Source organism: Thamnophis sirtalis, unplaced genomic scaffold (assembly GCF_051295495.1).
Source record: "Thamnophis sirtalis isolate CommonGarterSnake01/CBP01778 unplaced genomic scaffold, rThaSir2_p1.2 scaffold_3, whole genome shotgun sequence".
NCBI classification, from domain to species: Eukaryota; Metazoa; Chordata; class Lepidosauria; order Squamata; family Natricidae; genus Thamnophis; species Thamnophis sirtalis.
Genome location: NW_028261383.1, coordinates 25,776,052 through 25,796,763, shown reverse-complemented (window position 1 = coordinate 25,796,763; position 20,712 = coordinate 25,776,052). Strand labels below are relative to the sequence as shown.

The 20,712-nt window shown below is 44.2% G+C and overlaps 1 protein-coding gene across 1 annotated transcript in view; it reads right to left on the bottom strand.

Annotated features, from left to right (window-relative positions):
* Positions 1-19,993, bottom strand: part of NOTCH4 (notch receptor 4) — a 59,845-nt gene extending 39,852 nt beyond the window's left edge. Inside the window, exons 1-9 of the mRNA XM_087711741.1 lie at positions 19,793-19,993; positions 14,544-14,619; positions 12,723-12,991; positions 10,811-11,158; positions 9,728-9,850; positions 7,708-7,863; positions 3,911-4,096; positions 3,530-3,637; positions 224-425 (exon numbers count right to left, since the gene is read on the bottom strand). Of these exons, the coding sequence (XP_087567867.1) occupies positions 224-425; positions 3,530-3,637; positions 3,911-4,096; positions 7,708-7,863; positions 9,728-9,850; positions 10,811-11,158; positions 12,723-12,991; positions 14,544-14,619; positions 19,793-19,835 (1,511 nt within the window). The 5' untranslated portion in view covers positions 19,836-19,993. The remainder of the gene's footprint in view (positions 1-223; positions 426-3,529; positions 3,638-3,910; positions 4,097-7,707; positions 7,864-9,727; positions 9,851-10,810; positions 11,159-12,722; positions 12,992-14,543; positions 14,620-19,792) is intronic.
* Positions 19,994-20,712: the final 719 nt, after the last annotated feature.

Below are 20,712 nucleotides of genomic sequence, written 5' to 3'. Positions count from 1 at the left end.
GAAGGGTATTAATTTGAACAATGTGATCTACAAATTTTGGTGTATTCTAGTTCTCACAAAGTTAGAGGGAGGGAGGAAAGCTCGCCACTGACACTTGCAGGGTTCTCTTCCTATAATCTTATAATAAAGGCATGTTTATTTTAGTTTAATAAAAATAAATTTATATTTAGACGTTGGTTTTCTAGTCCAGTCTACCTTGAAGAACTGATGGATCCATCCTTACCCAGATTCTGTCCCATGGCAACTGCCTCCGTTAAGGCACTGAAACGCCCAACAAGGGTCATTGAATTCCTTGCAGAGGGCTCCTGTGAACCCCGGAGCGCAAACACAGGTGAAGGAGCCGGGGACATTCACGCAGGTTCCATGCTCGCAAGGGGCACCGCGACAGAAATCAGCATCTCTCTCACACCGAAGTCCCTCGAAACCTGGAGACATAATGTTGACACCATCAATCTTCTGCCTTCCCTACGCACATATTTGCTAGTTGTTCCCGATTCTAGGGGGCAGTACTTGTCTCTGTTTCAAAGCCAAAGAGCCAGCGCTGTCCAAAGACTCTCCATGGTCACATGGCCGGCATGATTAAATGCTGAAGGCGCACGGAACACTTTTACCTTCCCACCAAAGTGGTCCCTATTTTTCTACTTGTGTTTTTTTATGGGCTTTCCAACGGCTAGGTTGGCAGGAGGTGGGACAAGTAACAGGAGCTCACTCTGTTACATAGCACTAGGGATTCAAACCGCTGAACTGCTGACCTTTCTGATCGACAAGCTCAGTGCCTTAGCCACTGAGACACCGCGTTTTACATTACCCTTATCCAAAGCTTATTGTGAGCCAACTCAGGAGGTGATGATGATACAGGTCTAACAAAGGAATTGTTGAGTCTGTCATCTGTACCTCTGTAACCGCCTGGTTTGGCACAGCAACCAAACAGGACAGGCAAACAGATTTCAACTGAGAGTTAGGACTGCAGAAAAAACAATTGCAACCAGCCTGCCTTCCATTGAGGACCTGTATCCGGCACGAGCCAGAAAGAAGGCTGTGAAAATATTCACAGACCCCCTCACACCCTGGACATAAATTGTTTCAACTTCTTCCCTCAAGATGACATTATAGGGAATTGCATGCCAAGACAACCAGACACAAAGACAGTCCCCCCCCCTTGCTATTGCTCTGCTAAACAACTGTAGGAAGCTCCCCTCCCTAGATTAAATATTCTTTATTCTTAATATTAATAGAGGCAAAATATTATATTTTCCCAAAGGAGGAATGGAGAAACATGCTCTTAAAGACAGAAAGCAGCCCCCAGTCTATCTTAATAGCATCCAGTAGATCCCTGAAGTCTTTACAGATGGATATTTTGTGCCCATTGAGAAAGACTGGGCTAGCCTATTCACAAACAAAACAGCTCCAGCTCCAGCTGTTGGGATTAAGAATTTACATCCTCAACCCAAATTCTAAGGACCTCTAGGGTATAATAAGATTAGCTCGTCACCATTAGAATAGCAAAAGACACAAGGCTCACTACTTGCACAACCCCTGGGAGCAGTGGTCCAAGGGGTGGGTTCCTGCCAGTTCTAACCTCTTCTATAGAAGAGGTTCCACAAATCTACAGTGCCGTTTAGAACCGGTTCCAGCTCCCTCCCCCTGACTGTCCGCACATCATCAAGATGAAGAGCGAGAGGAGGAATTCTGGGAGTTGAAGTCCACAAGTCTTAAAGCTGTCAAGTTTGAACATCCCTGGATTTTTTTTTCCTAAAGGGTTAGGGGTGCAAGTGTCTTGTAACTTGACAGCTTTAAGACTTGCGTGCCTCAAATGCCAGAGTTTCTGAGCCAACATTTTGGTTGCTAAGCAAGAGCGTTATTAAATGAGTTTCACCACATTTTACAAGTTGGCCATGCCCACCCAGTCACATGACTGCCAAGCCACTCCCACCCAGTGACATGGCCAACAAGCCACTCCCACAAAGAAGGCCACACCTACAGAAGAGGTTCTAAAAAATTTTGAAACCCACCACTGAGTGGTTCTCAACCTTCCCTATGCCACGACCCTTTAATACAGTTCCTCATGTTGTGGTGACCCCCAACCATAAAATTGGTGTCCTCATATGTTTTAGTCTCTAGTCCCCTAATCATCTTTGTTGCTCTTCTCTGCACTCTTTCTAGAATCTCCACATCCATATATACAATTACTTTGGGGATCAGTGCAACGGAGCCAGCCAGAGATGTTTAAAAGATGAGTGGTTATATAGTAAATCTGTTAAATAAATGCTGAACTCCAGCCAACCTTAGAAAAAATCTTAGGCACTATCAGGCTGAGGCATTCAAAGGGTGTCTAAGATACAATCTCTGTCTCGGTTTCTTGCTGTAAAGCAGAAGGAAATCTGTAACTTTCAGCCACAAAGTCGTGTGACACACTATCCAGTAACACCCAGCAACAGCGCTTAGATTTATATACAGCTTCAAAGTGCTTTACAGTCCCCTCTAAGCGCTTTGCAGAGTCAGCGTATTCAAATCAATCAGGAACAGGCTGGAAGGGGCCTTGAAGGTCTTCTAGTCCAACTCTCTGCTCAAGCAGGAGGCCCTTTACCATTTCAGACAAGAGACAGTCCAGTCTCTTCTCAAAAACCTCCAGTGAAGGAGCACCCACAACTTCTGAAGGCAAAGCTGTTCTACTGGTTAATTGTCCTCACTGTTAAGAAGTTTCTCCTTAATTCCAGGTTGCTTCTCCCCTCAATGAGTTCCCATCCATGGTTCCTTCTCCCGCCCCTCTGGCGCTTTGGAAAATAACAATCTGGGTCCTCAATTTACCAACCTCGGAAGGATGGAAGGCTAAGTCAAGCCTGAGCCAGTCAGGTCCAAACTTCTGGCAGTGGGCAGAGTCAGCCTGCAATACTGCATTCTAACCACTGCACCACCCGGTGGTGGGTTCTGGATCCTGTCGCAACCGTTAGGCTGAACAAGGGGCCAGGCGTCCTCGTCAGGCACGTGCGCTGCACACGCATGCACACGCCACCACCCTGCAACACCCAGCTGCTTGCCAGAGGTCGTGCAGGCGCTGCGCACTGTTAGCATGTGTGCAATTGGCCAGTCGCGTTATTAACAGCTATGGAACATGGGCGGGCGGATGGGCCAAACGAGCCACCGTACTGGTATGGTGGCCGCTGCTCCTGGCCGCTTCCGATACAGCCATACGGGGCTGTACCGCCCGCATCCCACCACTGGAGCCACCCCACAGCTCATACTAATGGCACTGATGATGCTACCTAGTTTGGGTAATGAAACATCTCCAAGAAAACAACCAAGCTTAGAAAGCACCCATCACTTCAATTCTGAGCTGCAAATATTCTCCTTTATGGGTACAGAGGCCTGAAGCAGAGGCTGGAGGATCCTAGGTGGCCCAGGATGGATCTATGCAGTTGGGTACGAAGCTGAAAGATGGTAGTCCAGAGAGGATCCTCCCTAGGGAAGATGGAGGGATGGTTCCTCTTTGGACCACGTTCTCTGGGCTCTCTTCATCATCCTCACTCACCAGGGGGACACAGGCAGGCAGTGCCATGGCTCTGGAGTTCACAGGTTCCCCCGTTGAGGCAGTGGCCTTGGAGACACTCTTCGACTTCACACAACGGCCCACCAAACCCTGTAAAGGAAAGATCTTAAGAGACCAAGAAGGAGGAGGACCAAACGAGCGTCTGTCAAATGTTGTGCTGCATACATGTCTATCGGTTAAACCTAAAACAGTCTTCCACTATCTCAGGGGCTGCCACGAAGAAGAGGGAGTCAAGCGATTCTCGTTTCGTTTCGTTTCGTTCGTTTCGAACGAAAGACTGATTTCCTATCTGTTCAAATTTTTTTAAAAAAAAGAGATCCATGGAATCCATCTGCATTTTCGCCTGAGCCAAGGCCTTCTTACCGGAGGGGCAGAGGCATTGGAAACGGTCCAGCAGGTCCAAGCAGGAGGCCCCGTTCTGGCAAGGCTGGCTGAGGCACTCATTGAGGTTCGATTCGCACCTGGAGCCTGTGTAGCCCCTGAGGCAAGAGCAGGTGAACGAGCCGGGCGTATTGTAGCAGCTTCCTCTGTGTTCACATGGGTTGCTCCCTGGAGCAGGAGACAGGAAGAGGAAGAGGAAGAGTCCAGAGAAAAACACTGATCTGCCCAATTCATGTCATTTAATATCTGTGGGTATATGCATAGCATTGTATTGTATAGTATTGTAATGTACTGTATTCTATTGTATTCGATTCTATCGTATTCGATTCTATTTTATTCTATTGTATTGTATAGTATTCTATTCTATCGTATTCTATTCATTCTATTGTATTCTATCGTATTCTATTCATTCTATTGTATTCTATTGTATTCTATCGTATTCTATTCTATTCTATTCTATTCTATTGTATTCTATCATATTCTATTGTATTGTATTGTATCATATTCTATTCTATTCTATCGTATTCTATTCTATTGTATCATATTCTATTCTATTGCATTGCATTGTATTATATTGCATTCTATTCTATTGTATCCTATTCTATTATATCATATTCTATTCTATTGCATTGCATTGTATTATATTGCATTACATTGCATTGCATTTATTTATTTGTTTGTTTATTCATTCATTCATTCATTCATTTATTCATTCATTCATGTTTAGGTAGTGTATATTAGAGGAGGAGACCCTTTGAGAGTTGTATGCAACAAAATTTCATTTTAATGTATGCCGAGTAGTGGGTGAACATACATCTTATTCATTTAAGAGCAGTATTTTCAACAAGCCACCTAAAAAAAATGCCATTAGAAATATGCAGGGGTTAAAGATCTCTGGATTTCTTATTCAAGCAAAATAGTTAAGAAAATCAGGACTGGAGAAAAAGGGTAGAAAAGAGATTGCTTTGTGACAATAAAGTTATTCTAAGCCTTAGTCTTCTGCTAACTTTATATTTCAAGGAGAAAAGTTTGCCAAACATTTTCTTGGAGGAGGTGGCGTTTAAATCGTATTCTACCACAAGAGGGCGCTGGTGCACTGCGAAATTTGTCTCGGCACAAAAGCCAAGGCAGTTTTTTGTCTGAGGCAGCAATGAAGGTGTTTGGGGTCTGGTCCAGCAACAGGTAGTCCTCGTTTAGTGACGACCTCGTTTAATGCCCATTCACAGTAATGAAAAAGGCAACTTGGCAACCCATCCTTACATTTGTGTCCTTTGCAAAGGAGAGCTGAAGTAAGACGGCAAGCAAAAGCGCGGTTTCGCTGAGCGACTGCTTTACTTAACATCCACGTTGCTCATACTAAATGATGGTTGCTAAATGAGGACTACCCGTATTGCTCACTTTTGGGTGTCTGAGTATTTTTTTTCCCCCTCCAGAAGAACAATGTAAACTTCTGGGTTGTGATACATCTTGGACTCTGCCGTTGCTGCTGTTTATTATCGTGACCCGTCAAAAGCGCGGACGACAAAAGCGCGATCGACAAAATCGCGCCTTTGACGTCATCACAGCGCGACGAAAAAGATTGAAAAATTCAAATAAAAATTAATAAAAATTAAATTAAAGCAAGCCAATTCACATAAAGGTAAGGGTTAGGGTTAGGGTTAGGGTTAGGGTTAGGGTTAGGGTTAGGTTAAGGGTTAGGGTTAGCTTTAGAGCGTTAGCGTTAGTGTTAGGGTTAGGTTAAGGGTTAGCGTTAGGTTTTTCGTTACTTTAACGGTTAGGTTTAGGGTTAGGTTTAGGGTTAGGTTAAGAGTTAGGTTTAGGGTTAGGTTTAGGGTTAGGTTTGGGGGGCTTAGGGTAACGTTTTCGCTTTATTTTTACATTTTTCGAACTTTTTCGTCGCACTGTGATGACGTCACAGCGCGCTTTTGTCAAGCGCGATTTTGTCCTACGCGCTTTTGTGGTGGAACCGTTTATTATATTATTATTGTAATCCTTCGGATGGTGACATAGTTTGGTGGATGGGGTTTTTTTCTTTCATGAGTAGGTATCGGGATTTCATTACAAAGTATGCCATTGTGTACACAATAAAGTGATAATAAAGATTATTTTAGTTTAGCTTAGCTTAGTTTATATTGTAGCTTATCCTATATCTTTTTTTTATCTTATCTTATCCTACCTTACCTTACCTTATTATAATGTAGCTTATTTTATATCAGATCTTGTAGCTTATCTTGCAACTTATCTTACATTATCTTACCTTATCTTACCTTATCGTACCATACCTAACACCTTATCTTATCTTATTGTTCCTTACCTTACCTTGCAGCTTAACCTATCTTACCTTATCTTATGTAGACACAAGAACAGTTTTTCCTGAACGCCATCAGTCTGCTAAACAAATAATTCCCTCACCACTGTCAAACTATTCACTAAGGCTGCATTACTATTGCTATTAAGCTCCTCATCCTTCCTATCACCCATCTCCTCCCACTTATGACTGCAGGTACTGTAACTTTATTGCTTGTATCCTTAGGATTTATATTGATATTGATTCCTGATTGCTTATTTGTACCCTGTGACTATCATTAAGTGCTGCACCTTACGATTCTTGACGAATGTATCTTGTCTTTTGATGTACACTGAGAGCATATTCACCAAAGACAAAATCCTTGTGTATCCAATCACACTTGGCCAATAAAGAATTCTCTTCTCTTCTCATACCTTACCTTACCCCTTATCTTATATTTTATCTTGTCTTGTCTTATCTTATCTTAGCAATAGCAATAGCAGTTAGACTTATATAGCGCTTCATAGGGCTTTCAGCCCTCTCTAAGTGGTTTACAGAGTCAGCATATTGCCCCCAACAACAATCCGGGTCCTCATTTTACCCACCTCGGAAGGATGGAAGGCTGATGGAAGACTTGGGAGACCGCCTCCTGCCAATTACCTCCCTTCGACCTATTCGATCGCACAGATTGGGCCTCCTCCGAGTTCCATCCGCCAGTCAGTGCCGACTGGCGACTACGCGGAGGAGAGCCTTTTCAGTAGTAGCTCCGACCCTTTGGAACGATCTCCCCGTGGAGATTCGCACCCTCACCACCGTCCAGACCTTCCGCACAGCCCTCAAGACCTGGCTATCCCGTCAGGCCTGGGGATAAAGATTTTAATCCGCCCCACCCGAATGTTGAATGAATGTTGTGTTTTATTATTTTATTTCTATTTTTACTCACGTATTGTCTTATGTTTTGTCTTGCACTCCCCCTCCTATGAATTGTAAGCCGCCCTGAGTCCCCTCAGGCAAAAGGGCGGCCTATAAATAATAAATAAAATCTAAAAAAATCTAAATCTGAGTCAACCCTGAGCTAGTGAGATTTGAACAGCCGAACTGCAGAACTGCAGTCAGCTGAAGTAGCCTGCAGTGCTGCATTTAATCACTGTGCCACCTCGGCTCTATCTTCTCTTCTCTTAACTTACCTTACCTTACCTTACCCCTTCTCTTCTCTTCTCTTCTCTTCTCTTACCTTACCTTACCTTACCTTACCTTACACCTTACCTTATCTCATCTTACCTTACCCCTTCTCTTCTCTTTCCTTCCCTTACACCTTATCTTCTCTTATCTTCTCTTACCTTACCTTACACCTTATCTTATCTTATCTTACCTTATCTTACCTTATCTTATCTTATAGCTTATCTTATATCATATCTTGTGGCATCTCTTATATCTCCCCCCCTCATCTTATATCTTATATCTTGTCCCTTCTCCCTTCAGCCCGTCTTACCCATCCGGCACTCGTCTATATCTTCATAGCACAGAGCTCCAGCGTAGCCTGGCTGGCATGTGCAGATGGCATGGCCAGTTTGGAGGTCTGTGTCACAGTGGGCATCAGGATGGCACGGATTGCTGAGGCAGGCATCAGGCAAGTGGCAAAGAAGCCCTGAAGAAAGAGGTAGGGAAGATAAACAAAATCTTCTTGTCTCCAGAGATAAATCCCACCCTTCAAATCCATCTTTTGGGGTCTTTCGAAATGAACTCCCTGCATTGCAACCATATCCCCAAGCTCCAACCAAGGTTACCAGCTGCTATTTGAGATGTCAGAGAATGTATAGTATATAGAGGCAGTTCTCAAGTTACAACCATAATGGAGCCTGCCTATCATGGTCATAACTCGTAATTCATGACAGTTATGAAATGACCTTAAAATGAACCATAAAAAAGATTTTGTGACCGTTTTTGTGATGGTCACTCAGTGAATGACATAGTCGTTAAGTAAACCAATGGTTTGCTATAGGCGCAGTTTTGCCAAAACCCTGAAGTAAGGCTAGTTTTGGATAAAGCCATCGTAAATTGTGCTTATGTAACCAGGGGACACTGCAAATGTTCACAAATGCCCAAACTGCAGTCATGTGACTATGGAGGGGGACCATCAGAACTTCAAATCTGATACACAGATAGGTCCATCAAAACTTTAAATGGTCTCTAAGCAGTGGTGGGATTCAGCCAGTCCGCACCTATCCGGGAGAACCGGTTGTTAACTTTCTAAGCAGTTTGGACAACCGGTTTTTGGAAGAAATCTCCTTTTGTTTTTCTCCACTTTACAGGGCTAATCCTGTAATGAAGGCAGGAAGGAAACATTCTGGTGTTGTTTCTAGCCTAATCTTTATTGCCCTGCTTACAGAAACTGCCTCTCCGGTTAACCCTTATTACATTGTAACAGCTAAGGTGAAGCGCCCATCGACCTGAGTGACGCTAAATTGGCCACGCCCACCCAGTCACATGACCACTATGCCCCGCCTACCCAGTTGGTTGTAAGGGCAGAGAACTGGTTGTTAAATTATTTGAAACCCACCACTGTCTCTAAGCAAGTTGAGGACTACCTATTGTATATGCATTAGTTTACACAGAGGTCTCCAAACTTCGCAACTTTAGGACTCGTGGACTTCAACTCCCAGGATTCCTCAGCCAGCCATGGGGAATTCTGGGAATTGAAGTCCACAAGTTTTAAATGTGTCAAGTCTGAAGACCACCACCACCCCGGTTTACAAGATGGGAAAGGTCACTCGTGACCAATGGAAACAAGCCAGGCAATTCTGGTGACATGCGTGAGTGGTGAGGGATAAAACCTATTTCTCCTTTCCTGCTGCCGCCAAACCTCCTTCCCGCCATTCACTCTGGAGGGGCTGGGCCTGAGGGCCGCGTGCTTAGAAGAACAGGCGCTTCTCCTTCACGCCAGCCAGATTCCAAGTCCATTCCTTGCTATTTCTAGCCGAAAACCTCTGATAAAAATCCATGCAATCCAGGGATTGGTTCCGGCTGCTGCTACTGTCAGTTCGCTGAGGGATGCGCTGCGCGTGCGCATGTGCCAGTATTTAAAAAATGCTCCTGTGCATGCGCAGAAGCAAAAAACCAAGATGGCGGTGCCTATGGCGCCACCGAGAGAACTGGTTGGCAGGCGTATCAGGCCAAGTTACTACCTATTCAGCCGAACCGATATGAACCAGTAGGAATCCACCTCTGGTGCAATCCCATACAGCCCATCGAATTGGGCTGATCAAATGAATGGATTGAGCAGTTGTGATATTCTATTTGGGGGCCGTTTTCAAAGGTTATGGCAATATGTTAATAAACAGGGCAGCTTTGATTAAGAAAAAGAAAGGTTAGGAAGGTTCTTCTGCAATAAGGCCAATGTCTTGATTAGGTATGTTTATAGGTTTGTTCTGTAAGTCCTGAATTCGATATCTCTTGGCATAGACAAACAAACCTTTGCAGATTTGCTTCTTTGTTTCTTGCTTGCGTCTCACCTGTCCAGCCTTGGATGCAATGGCAGGTGTACGTCCCGATACCATCCTGGCAGGTGCCTCCGTTGAGGCATTGATGCCCTGCGCAGTCATCTGGATTCACCTCGCAGTACTGACCAGTGTAGCCTATTGGAAGAACAATAAACTTCATTTTGGGGGAGAAAAGACATGGCCATCAAGCAAGAACAAGGGAGACTTCCAGATGAAACAGTTCTTCACAAAACAACCTGAAAAAGACTTGGGATCATTGGCATAGCTGTTGACCTCAAAACACCGAGAAATAGGACATGGAGTGACTTCATTGCAAAAAAAAAAACACCCCGTAAAGAAGAAGAAGAAAAAGAGGACGAGGAAGAGGAGGACGAGGAGGACGAGGGGAGGAGAATGAGAAGAAGAAGAGGAGAAGAGGAGGAGGAGAATCGAAGGAGGAGGAGGAGGAAAAGGAGAAGAGGAGGAGGAGGAGGAAGAGGAAGAGGAGGAGAGGAGAAGGAAAAGGAGAAGAGGAGGAGGAGGAGAAGAAGAAGAAGTAGAAGAAGAAGAGGAAGAGGAAGAAAAAGAAGAAGAAGAAGAAGAAGAAGAAGAAGAAGAGGAGGAGGAGGAGGAGGGGTGGTGGTGGTGGTGGTGGTGGTGGTGGTGGTGGTGGAGGTGGAGGTGGAGGTGGAGGAGGAGAAGGAGAGGAAGAGGAAGAGGAAGAAGAAGAGGAGGAAGAAGAATTTAATTTCACCAACTTGCCATCTGCAACCTGAATTAATAACTTGAACCCATGAATGTTTATGATGTTTATCTCACCACGAACATACCAGGATACTAAAGACTATGCAAACTAGTGGAGGTAACACCCACGACTTCCCCCATGCAAGGTCTCAATTGCTGACCAGACTGAGACGTTTTCTCCCATGAAGCTCCCAAACAGTGACTGGGTCTCCCTTCCCAATCCCATTTATCCTCTTGCTCGATCTTTGAGAAAGAGCATCCATTCACATCTCCTTCCTTGGGTGTCTCAAACTACTTTTTGAATACTCTTGGGGTAGAGGTGCAATGCCTTTTAGCCAACAAACGCGATAACAACACTGATAAATAATGAACCGTAATTCCCTGGCAGACAGAGGCAGCCGTGGTATCCTCCATCGACGTGACGGCAGGTGCCCCCGTGGAGACAGATCTCAGAGGAACAAGGCCCCCGTCGGTACTGGCAGAGAGGACCAGAGAAGTTGGATGGGCACAAACAGCGGAAGGAGCCGATGCTGTTGATACAGCTGCCCCCGTTGAGGCAGGGGCTGGGAGACGCAAAGCATTCGTTGATGTCATGTTGACAGGTGTGCCCATCAAAGCCTGGCCAGCATTGGCAGACGATGAAAGGGTAAGTAATGACACAGGTCCCACCGTTGTTACAAGGGTTGGCTGGGCAGAAATCCATCAACTGGCAGTTCTTCCCTGGAAGAGAAATCGAAGTCAACGGGATTCACAGCTTCTTCTCCAGCCTGGGAGAAGAGAAGATCAGAGGACAAGTTCATCCAGCATCTTCTAACAATTAGTGACTTCTAAGAAGTCCCCAGAAGGACGGGAGATGACCATCATTCTTACTACAGGTGGCATCAGCCCTGAAGCTGACCTGACTGAAGTCATTTTTGGCAGCTTCAGTGTTGCCATACTGGAGCTGAGGGACAGGGACTGGCGGGGGGGGGGGAATAGAGATAGTTTGGGTTTTGTAGCCAAAACAAAATACTTTCTCCTGGGAACCAAGGACATTTCCACAGGGGAACAGAGAGAGGAAGAGTGAAGTTACCAGGCAACTGGGTAGCACCTTGATTGGACCATGTGACTGATTGTTTGGGGAAGGGAGAAAATCTTTACTTTCAATTAGGTGAAAACCGTGGGAATATTCAGACTCGGTTTTCACCAGCCTGTGCCAATATGATATATCCAATAAAGCTATTCTTTGAGGAATCTACCTGCCTCAGAGTTCTGTTTATTATGGGTGACACATACATTAACTCCAAAGCTAACATCAGACCAAAAATCAAGTAAACAGTACCTCGATCAAGAAACTGCCAAAGAGCCATCAGTAAACAACCCAACCAAATAATCTCTGCCCCCCATGAACTCTGATGATGTTACCTAGTTTGGGTAATGAAACGTCCACAAGAAAACTAGCAAGCTCAGAGAGCACCAAGGACCCCTCATGTCAACCCTGAGGTACAAATATTCTCCTTTATTCATACCAGACGTGGGTTGCTCCCGGTTCGGATCGGTTCAGGAGAACCGGTCCTGGTAATTGGGTGTGGGTCGTCAAACTGGTAGTGATGGCTGGCTGGCCACGCCCTTGAACTGGCTCACTCCAACACTCGCCCTGCCTCGTCTTCGCCACGTGCATCCACACAACTGCCTCCTAGTGCCTACACACAGGTAAGCAGAATGGGCTGCTCAGGGAGCCCCGAGACTTCAGAACCACCACCTCCTAAGTGGGATCGAGCCTCCCCGCCTCCTCGATGCACAGAGGCAAGAGGCAGCAGTTTCGTTTGCTGCCTGCAAGCTGGGGGAGGGCTGCGAGCAGCCAAGTGAGCATGCCAGGATCTGCCGGCTGCCTCTAACCTGCAAGTTTACTCATGAGCAGGGTGCTTGGCAGCCGGCAGATTGCTGGCTTGCTCACTCGGCTGCTGCCCCCTCCCCGCCCCCGTGGAGCTCACAGGCAGGGAACAAAACCACGCACTCTTCGGACCCTCCAGCTCTCCTGCGTTCAGCTCGGCGCGGCTCGGGTTGCTGCTTTGTTTGGTCTTTTAAAAAAAAAAGTTTTGCAGCCTATTTTATTTCCCAATCTGAAACATACATTTGCCAAGCCACGCCCACAAAATAAGCCACACCCCAAGAACTGGTAGTAAAAAAAAATTGAAACCCGCCCCTGATTCATACACTCTAAGCTTCTCGGGGGAGGGCTTTTTTACATGCACTGCAACACGTGAACTAGGACAACTTCCAAGTTCCCAGTTGATTGCCTTACCCGTCCATCCTGGTAGACATTGGCATTGATGCTCTTTCCCGGAGATCCGCTGGCATGTCCCTCCATGTTGGCAGGGTGACGGGAAGCAGGGATCCCCAACCACGCCCTGGCATTTCTCCCCAGTGAAACCAGGAGGGCACGCACACACGTACTCGGGGGCGGCTGGAGGAGGAAGAGCCCTGGAGGAGCAGCTCCCCCCATTCTGGCAAAGCACAGGGGTGCAGGGGTCTGCAAACTGGCACGTGTCTCCTACGTAGCCAGGAGGGCACCTGCGGCAGCCAGAAGATGGGAAAGAAACAGAGAAGCCAAAGGAGGAGGGAGAAGAAACAGCCTTGTTAGAAACAGAATGTTTTTTTGAAGATCTGAACTTAATCTGGAGCTGGGAGTTAGGGAAAGTACAGAGAGTATATGCAAGTTCTCTCAGGCTGCCCAGCTGAGTAGAAACATCGGAAGTAAATGCATTTATACCTGATCTGGAAAATACAGGTGGTCCTTAACTTACAACAGTTCATTTAGTTATGGTTCGAAGTTATGGCAGTACTGGGAAAAGTGGCTTATTATCCTTTTTCACACTTAGGCCCAATGCAGCATCCTCATGGTCCTGTGTTCAAAATTCAGCTGCTTGGGAAATAGTTCATATTCATGACCGTTGCAGTGTCCTGGGAGCTGTAGGATCCCCTTTTGTGACCATCTGATCAGCAAAGTCAATGGGGAAGCCAGATTCACTTAAGATAGAATGGCATGGCATGGCATGGCAGAGCAGAGAATAGAATAGAATAGAATAGAATTATTTTTTAGCAGACTTTTTAATTATTTTTTCCCTTCTACAACACCTTACAAAACAATATATATAAATATATATAGAACTGTGTATAAAGGTGTGTAAATATAGAAGCAAAATATTATATACATGTACAGGTATGATGACATAACAATGTTGACATAGTGACTGTAAGGTGTTGTAGAAAGAATAGAATAGAATTCTTTATGGGCCAAGTGTGATTGGATACACAAGGAATTCATCTTCGGTGCATATGCTCTCAGTGTACATAAAGAAAAATAAAATACATGCATAAAGAATCATAAGTCCTACGGGATTGGGCGGCATATAAATTTATTAAATTACAAATTACAATGAGATGCAACACTTAGTGATAGTCATAGGTTACTAATAAGCAATCAAATTGCACTAGGAACAAATAAAACAATGTAAATCATAAAAATACAAGCAGCATGGTTATAAGTGAAAAGAGATCGGCATTAGGAAAGAGATATGAAGGTACTAGGAAGGAAGAGAAGAAGAATAGTAATGCAGTCTTAGTAAATAATATGACAGTATTGTGGGAATTAGTTGCTTAGCAGAGTGGCATTCGGGGAAAAACTGTTCTTATGTCCAGTAGTTAAGTTAGTGTTAAGTTAGTATTACTAACAACTGCAGTTATTTACTTAACAACTGTGGCAAAAAAAGTTGTAAAACTGTCTCGCTCAGCAACAGAAACTTTGGGCTCAATTGTGGTTGTAAGTTGGTTAAAAAAACGGAGAATCAACTTATTCATGGGTGGGATTATACATGAGTATATACGGTATCTCCATGATCATGGCTGTACAATAGGCTGAACATTATTTCTCCTGCCCAACGTTTGCCAGAAAAATCATGAATTGAATTCCTCGCTCGGCTCCACCCTTCTGCCTTCTTATGAGGGACAGAAATAGCAGCGGCAATTTCCTGTCCACAGAAAGAGGAAAACTCTACCTGTCGAAGCTCTGCTTGTCCTTCAATTTGGACCATTATGGGAAACTTAAAAAATAAATAAAACTTACAGGCAGGAAGACGTCCCATTGGAGTGCTTCAAGCAAGTCCCGCCGTTCTTGCAAGTCAACCGAGGACAAGATTCAGCTAGAAAAATGTAAACACCAAGAGGTTCAGAAAAAAAAAGATCTTACCTTAATTGTTTCAGATAGAAATGTGTGTCTGGGGGAATTAAATCCAGAGTACAAAATAAACCATATCACTGAACAAATTGGAGGCATTGTTTTGCCAAATGTCGAGCTAGGGATCAGGTGCCCAGAGCAATTGGTTTTTTGGGGGGGCCAGAGACAAGGGACACAGCATACAGAGCAACAGACTTGGAGGGGATTTTGGAGGTCTTATAGTCCAACCCCTTCCTCAAGGAAGAGACCCAATATGTCTATGGAGATTCATCATCATCCCAGATCATGGTTTGTCCCAAAGGTGCTTTTTTTCCCAAGAGGCAACTGGACTTTCTGGTTTTTTCTTTGAAGATGTTTCGCTTCTCATCCAAGAAGCTTCTTCAGCTGCTCTGGATTTGCCCTTTTGTCGTTCTTGGTTCTTGTTGTGTTGTTGTTATTTGTGTTTTCTTTATAAATTCTGTGACCTGTTCCAATACTGTTGGTGGAAGCAATTTAACTCTTGGAGTATGTGTTCCACCAGAGGTGAAATTCAGCAGGTTCTGGAGAACCGGTAGTGGAAATTTTGAGTAGTTTGGAGAACTGGCCAATATCAACTCTGGTTGGCCCCAGAATTGGGTGAGAATGGAGATTTTGCCGTATCCTTACCCTGCCACGCCCATCAAGCAACGCCCACAGAACCGTTAGTTTAAAAAAAATGAATTTTGCCATTGTGTTCCACTCTCCTGGATGAAAAGCGAGAAACCAGAAAGTCCAGTTGCTTCTTGAAAAAGCACCTTTGGGAAGAGGCTCCGATACCATTCCAGGCAAATGGCTTGACAGGGTTCCAACCAATGCCCTAATTTTAAAAAAAAATCCTCCAGTGATGAACAGAACTTCTTGAAGCAAGTTGTTCCATGGTTTAATTGTCCTGTCAGGAAATTTCTCCTTAATTCTAGAGATTTGATCAGGTAGTATAATCTCTCTCTCCCCCCTCCCCCAGTAGGTCATATTGTGCATGCTCTTTTTATAGCAGGATGCCCAACAAGCAAGACCAGGTCATGGGTGAGGAGGAACTAACAGGCTTGTTTGACCTGGGCTCCAAGCTCCAAGTGTCATGATGTTTTTTTTTCTTTTGCCAGCTGTGCTTATATTCTAAGACATACGGTAGGCTGATTCTTCTCTTGTAAGCCTACTACGAATGTCTTTTTTTGCTTTCTTCTTTCTTTTTGTTTGCTTGCCACCAGGAGGTAGGTTAGGAATTTTGTAGTTTTTAGCCAGTAAGTTTGTTTGTTATTTATTTTATAATAAAAATATGTTTTCTTAGAATCTACCTCGGGTTTATTTTGCTTAATCATAGAGTATACTCCAAGGAAAACCATGATTCACCCCGCATCAAACAACCCTCACAACAAGTGCATTCAAATTTAAACATGTGCAAAGTTTGCAAACTTTGTAAGAAATCAAATTACGTTTAAGAAAGGACGAGCGGTAACATGACAGCAATGTTCCAATATTTGAGGGGCTGCCATAAATAACAAACAAACCAATTTTACAAAGCACCAGAAGGCAAGACAGGAAACCATGAAAAGAGAAGCGACCTGGACTTAAGGAGAAGTTTCCTAACAAGGAAAATTAAACAGTGGAACAGCCAGCGTCCAGAATTTGTGAATGCTCCATCCCTGGAGCTATTAAGAAGAGACTGGACACCCACTTGTCTGAAACGATACAGGGTCTCCTGCTTGTACAGGGGATTAGAAGACCTCCAAGGTCCCTTCCAACTCTGCTATTCTGTATTTATTTTTGCCACCCAAAAAGGGCATCAGGTCTTATTTTCGGGAGAAGGGATGCCATCCACTGATTCACCTCACTTGCATGTGTCTCCCTCAGCTTCCTTTTCACTGTCAGAGGCCTTCAGGAAGTTCTTCTGTGGCCACCAAGGCCTGCAAGGCTTTTCTAAAGGCTTCTGGAGCCAATAACAGAGCTCCAGATCAATCCGCAACTCTATTATCGGCTGCAGATAATGCAGATGGGAGGCCTGGATGCAACTCTCCAAAGATACCATGTTTCCCCAAAAATAAGACAGGGTCTTATTTTCTTTTGATCCCTCAAATAAGCACTTGGCCTTATTTTCGAGGAGGTCGTATTATTTTTGAGGTGCAGGAGGGAGAGGGCATGGTCACCTCATGGCTGCTGCTGTGTTGCAATATTTTGGAGGAGAAATTATTTTAGCACTTGCACTCAAAAGCCAGATTGGGCTTATTATCCAGGGAGGGCTTATTTTCAGGGGAAACAGGATAAGTAGTAGGGAAGCTCTACCCCTCCCCATCCCCACCCTAGCTTAGTTTTTACCCATGCACCCTGGAGTGGGCGGGATCTTAATTAGGGCTTATTTTGGGGGTAGGGCTTATATTGAGCACATGTGTAAAAATCAAGCTAGGTGTCAGCTCCTGCCAGCTCAGAGGCCTGGAACTGCCATTCAGGGGAGAAGACTGGGCCAGCTGCCAAGGCTCACCATCCCACCTACACAAACTGAAGAAATTCCTGCTAACAATCCATGATTAATTGCCGGGTGGTTTTTGCTCTGCGTCACAAGGTGATGGGTGTGCGCAGGCGCTGGGTGTGGCTTATCTTAATTACCAATGTAGCTATAAAAGGTGGTGGGAAACACAGGATGGCAGCTCTGACAATTTATTCATTGCCTTAGTGCTTTGTTGGTCAGTTCCTGCCGAAGGAAGAATACAAACTGCATTTACAAACCGTTTCTGTGTTTGGCTGGTTTCATTAACCCTTCGGAACCTGACACTAAGACTTACTTTTGGGGTAGCGCGTTATTTGGGGGAAAACATAGTAAATGAAGACAGGGTAAGAGTCTCTCCCATTTCCCCTAACTTCATCCCAAACATATCCTGACAGTTTGGGGTCTTTTTCTATCTTTCTGCTCTTCTGATATTTATTTATTTGTTTATTTTGTTAATTTTTTTGTTTATTTTGTTTATTTATTAAATTTATTTGGCGCTCATCTTAACTACAAGGTGACGCTGGGTGGCCAATAAATTTAACATATTACCTTTAAAGGTAAAGGTAAAGGTTCCCCTTGCACATATGTACTAGTCATTCCTGACTCTAGGGGGCGGTGCTCATCTCTGTTTCAAAGCCGAAGAGCCAGCGATGTCCGAAAAAGTCTCCATGTTCATGTGGCTTGCATGACTAAATGCCAAAGGCACACCGAATGTTGTTACTTTCCCACCAAAGGTGGTTCCTATTTTTCTACTTGCATTTTTTAAGTGCTTTCAAACTACTAGGTTAGCAGAAGCTGGGACAAGTAACGGGAGCTCACTCTGTTACGTGGAGCGAGGGATTTGAACCGCCAAACTGCTGACGTTTCTTATAGACAAGCTCAGCATCTTAGCCACTGAGCCACCGTGTCCCTTTACCTTTACTTCATTCCTAACTTATACTCGATGCAATTTAAGCACAATCTGGGCTTTTTTTTAATGCTAGAGCAGTGCTTTCTCCTGTAAATAGACAATATGTCACACTTGTTTATCTGTGTGCGTTCTGAATGATCTTCACCTACAGAGAGTCCTCAACTGCAACCATTTGTTTAGTGACCCATTCAAAGTTACAACAACTCTGAAAAATGGCGTTATTTTAAGATTGGTTAAGACCAATCATCACACTTATGACTGTCACAGCCTCCCCATCTGCTTGATTGTGCAATGAATGATAATCCTATAATATTATAATAACAACAAACCAGGAAGGTAACAAAATGCAAAGACCTGCAAATAGAAATAGAATAACTGTGGACAAAGAAAGCAAAGGCAGCACCAATAGTAACAGGCACCCTGGGGGAAATCCCAAAACATCTGGAGTATCATTTGAGCACCATCAGCATTGACAAAAACATCCTCAGTCAATTGCCAAAGGCAGCTTTAATTGGAAGAGCTTTAGGACCCCTTTAACACCAACAAAACTCAACATCTGCCTCTCCCAGGTGGAGCAGATAAAGCTACCAAACTCGGTCTAAACTTCTGTCTGACTCTGCGTCCAATCATCATAAAAATATCAACATTTCGAATTCCAAAATATTGTAATTGTGTAAGAGAACAGAAGGGCTTTAGATTCGCAAAGAAGCTATCCGAATGTGCTGCTAGGCAAACCTTGTTAAGAAAAATATTTCAGAAGCAACAAAGAAGACAACACCTTAAACATTCTATCTTCCAGGTTGCTCTGCTCCATATTCTGCCAAGAGCTTCTTTTTTTTTAAACCAAAAAAAGCAGTGGTACAATTGTACAAAAGATTGTGAACATACCGAGAGGTGGATTGCCATCCACAGCATTTACACAATAACAACTGTACTAGTCTACAAGTTACCATAAAATGGTTAACAATAGATAGATCCAGCAAGCTCTTTGTAGACATCAAAACTAGAAAGCACAGATACACACAGACACACACACACACTGCTGAAAAATGCACTGAAACTGGTGTCCAAGGTCAGATGAGATATTAGCAGCCTGCAATCTATCTTATCTGATATGCTTGATATTCCAGAAGTCCTTCCAAATCTGGTTATGTCATTCAGACATGGGCCTCCCAGGAAACTGGAGATATGCTTAAATGGCTCCATAGCAAGGTGCTCATTATATATTTTTATATTGCCTACTTTTTAATGATGTCATTATTTGATTCCTGTATGCCACCCAGAGTCGTGTTCCATGAGATGGCTGGCTATATAAATTTGATAAACATGCAAACAAATAAACCCAGACCAGATCAAGACTTAGTGGTCGTATTTTTGCAATACACTAATCTTGGTTATTTAATTAAGTATTTAATATACTACCCATCCCACTTTCCAGCAAGTCTAGGCAGCCCACCACATCATAAAAACAAGACTATAAAAACACTGAAACGTTAAAAACATTTAAACATTAAGCCTTAAAATTTAACAAAAATTGGGTAAGCGAGAAACCGGGACGCAAACCGGGTGGTTAGATTTTTTTGGGTGGCAGGAAATCAGTCCATAAGATGAGTTTAGGCTTCCAAAGTATTGGACAGACCCAGAAGAAGAGATGATTCATTAAGGACGCTATGCAAAGCCTTGATCTAAAAAATCTACTCCATTCTACTTATGCTCCTCTTTTTAACTTACCTCCAGCAAATGGGATCAACATGAGCAGTAGCAACGGTTTCATTCTCTTTTAGATTTCTCTTTCATGCCCTCATCACTCCATCCGATCTGACACTAGGAGAGGACCTGGGAGGCAGAATCTGGGTGTCCCCCCAAAAAAATTGGGGTCAAATTGAAGCCAGGGCTGAGGGTGACTGCTATTTGAGGGAGCACCCCGGGATAAGCACCCCAGTTTCTTCAGACACAATCTAGGACTCTGTGTGACACCCCATCACTGCCCTCCCTTAACAAATACAAGACACATCCTGCCTTTTCTGTTCTCCATTGTCGAAGACTTCCTGACCCACACAATGCCTGGGACGGGAAAGATTTCCTGTTACCCAGGGCTTAGTTGTCAACAGTGGACAAAGGGTGGGAACGAATAGGGTGGGTGGCTGATGAGGAAGAAGGGAGCATTAGACCAAGGAACAAAAGCAGAGTGGGAAAGTTGTGAAAGATGATGTACTTGTGCTGGAAAACGGGGCTATGCACAACGACGTCCCATCATCAGGACGAGGGGTGAAGTGGCAGAGATCTGAACTCGATGCCTGGGAGATGCATGAAGCTCCACCAAACCTTGTAGCACATCAATGCTCCTTGCGATGGTTCTATTGAGGTGATCTCCGCTGAGACACAATACCCCTTGTGATGGTTCCTGCCATGTTGTGGAAAACTGGACTTCTAAGCAGCATCTCAGTAGCCACCCAAAGATTTGGTGACTGTTTTTTTTTTAACCTCTCACTGCCATGGTGTTTCTCAAACTTGGCAACTTTTAAGATGTATGGACTTCAACTCCCAGAATTCCCCCAACCAGCATGCAGAATTCTGGGAGTTGAAGTCCACACATGTTAAATGCTTGAAAGCCATTGCTCTAAGAAATCTCCAGCAAATATTTCTATTAT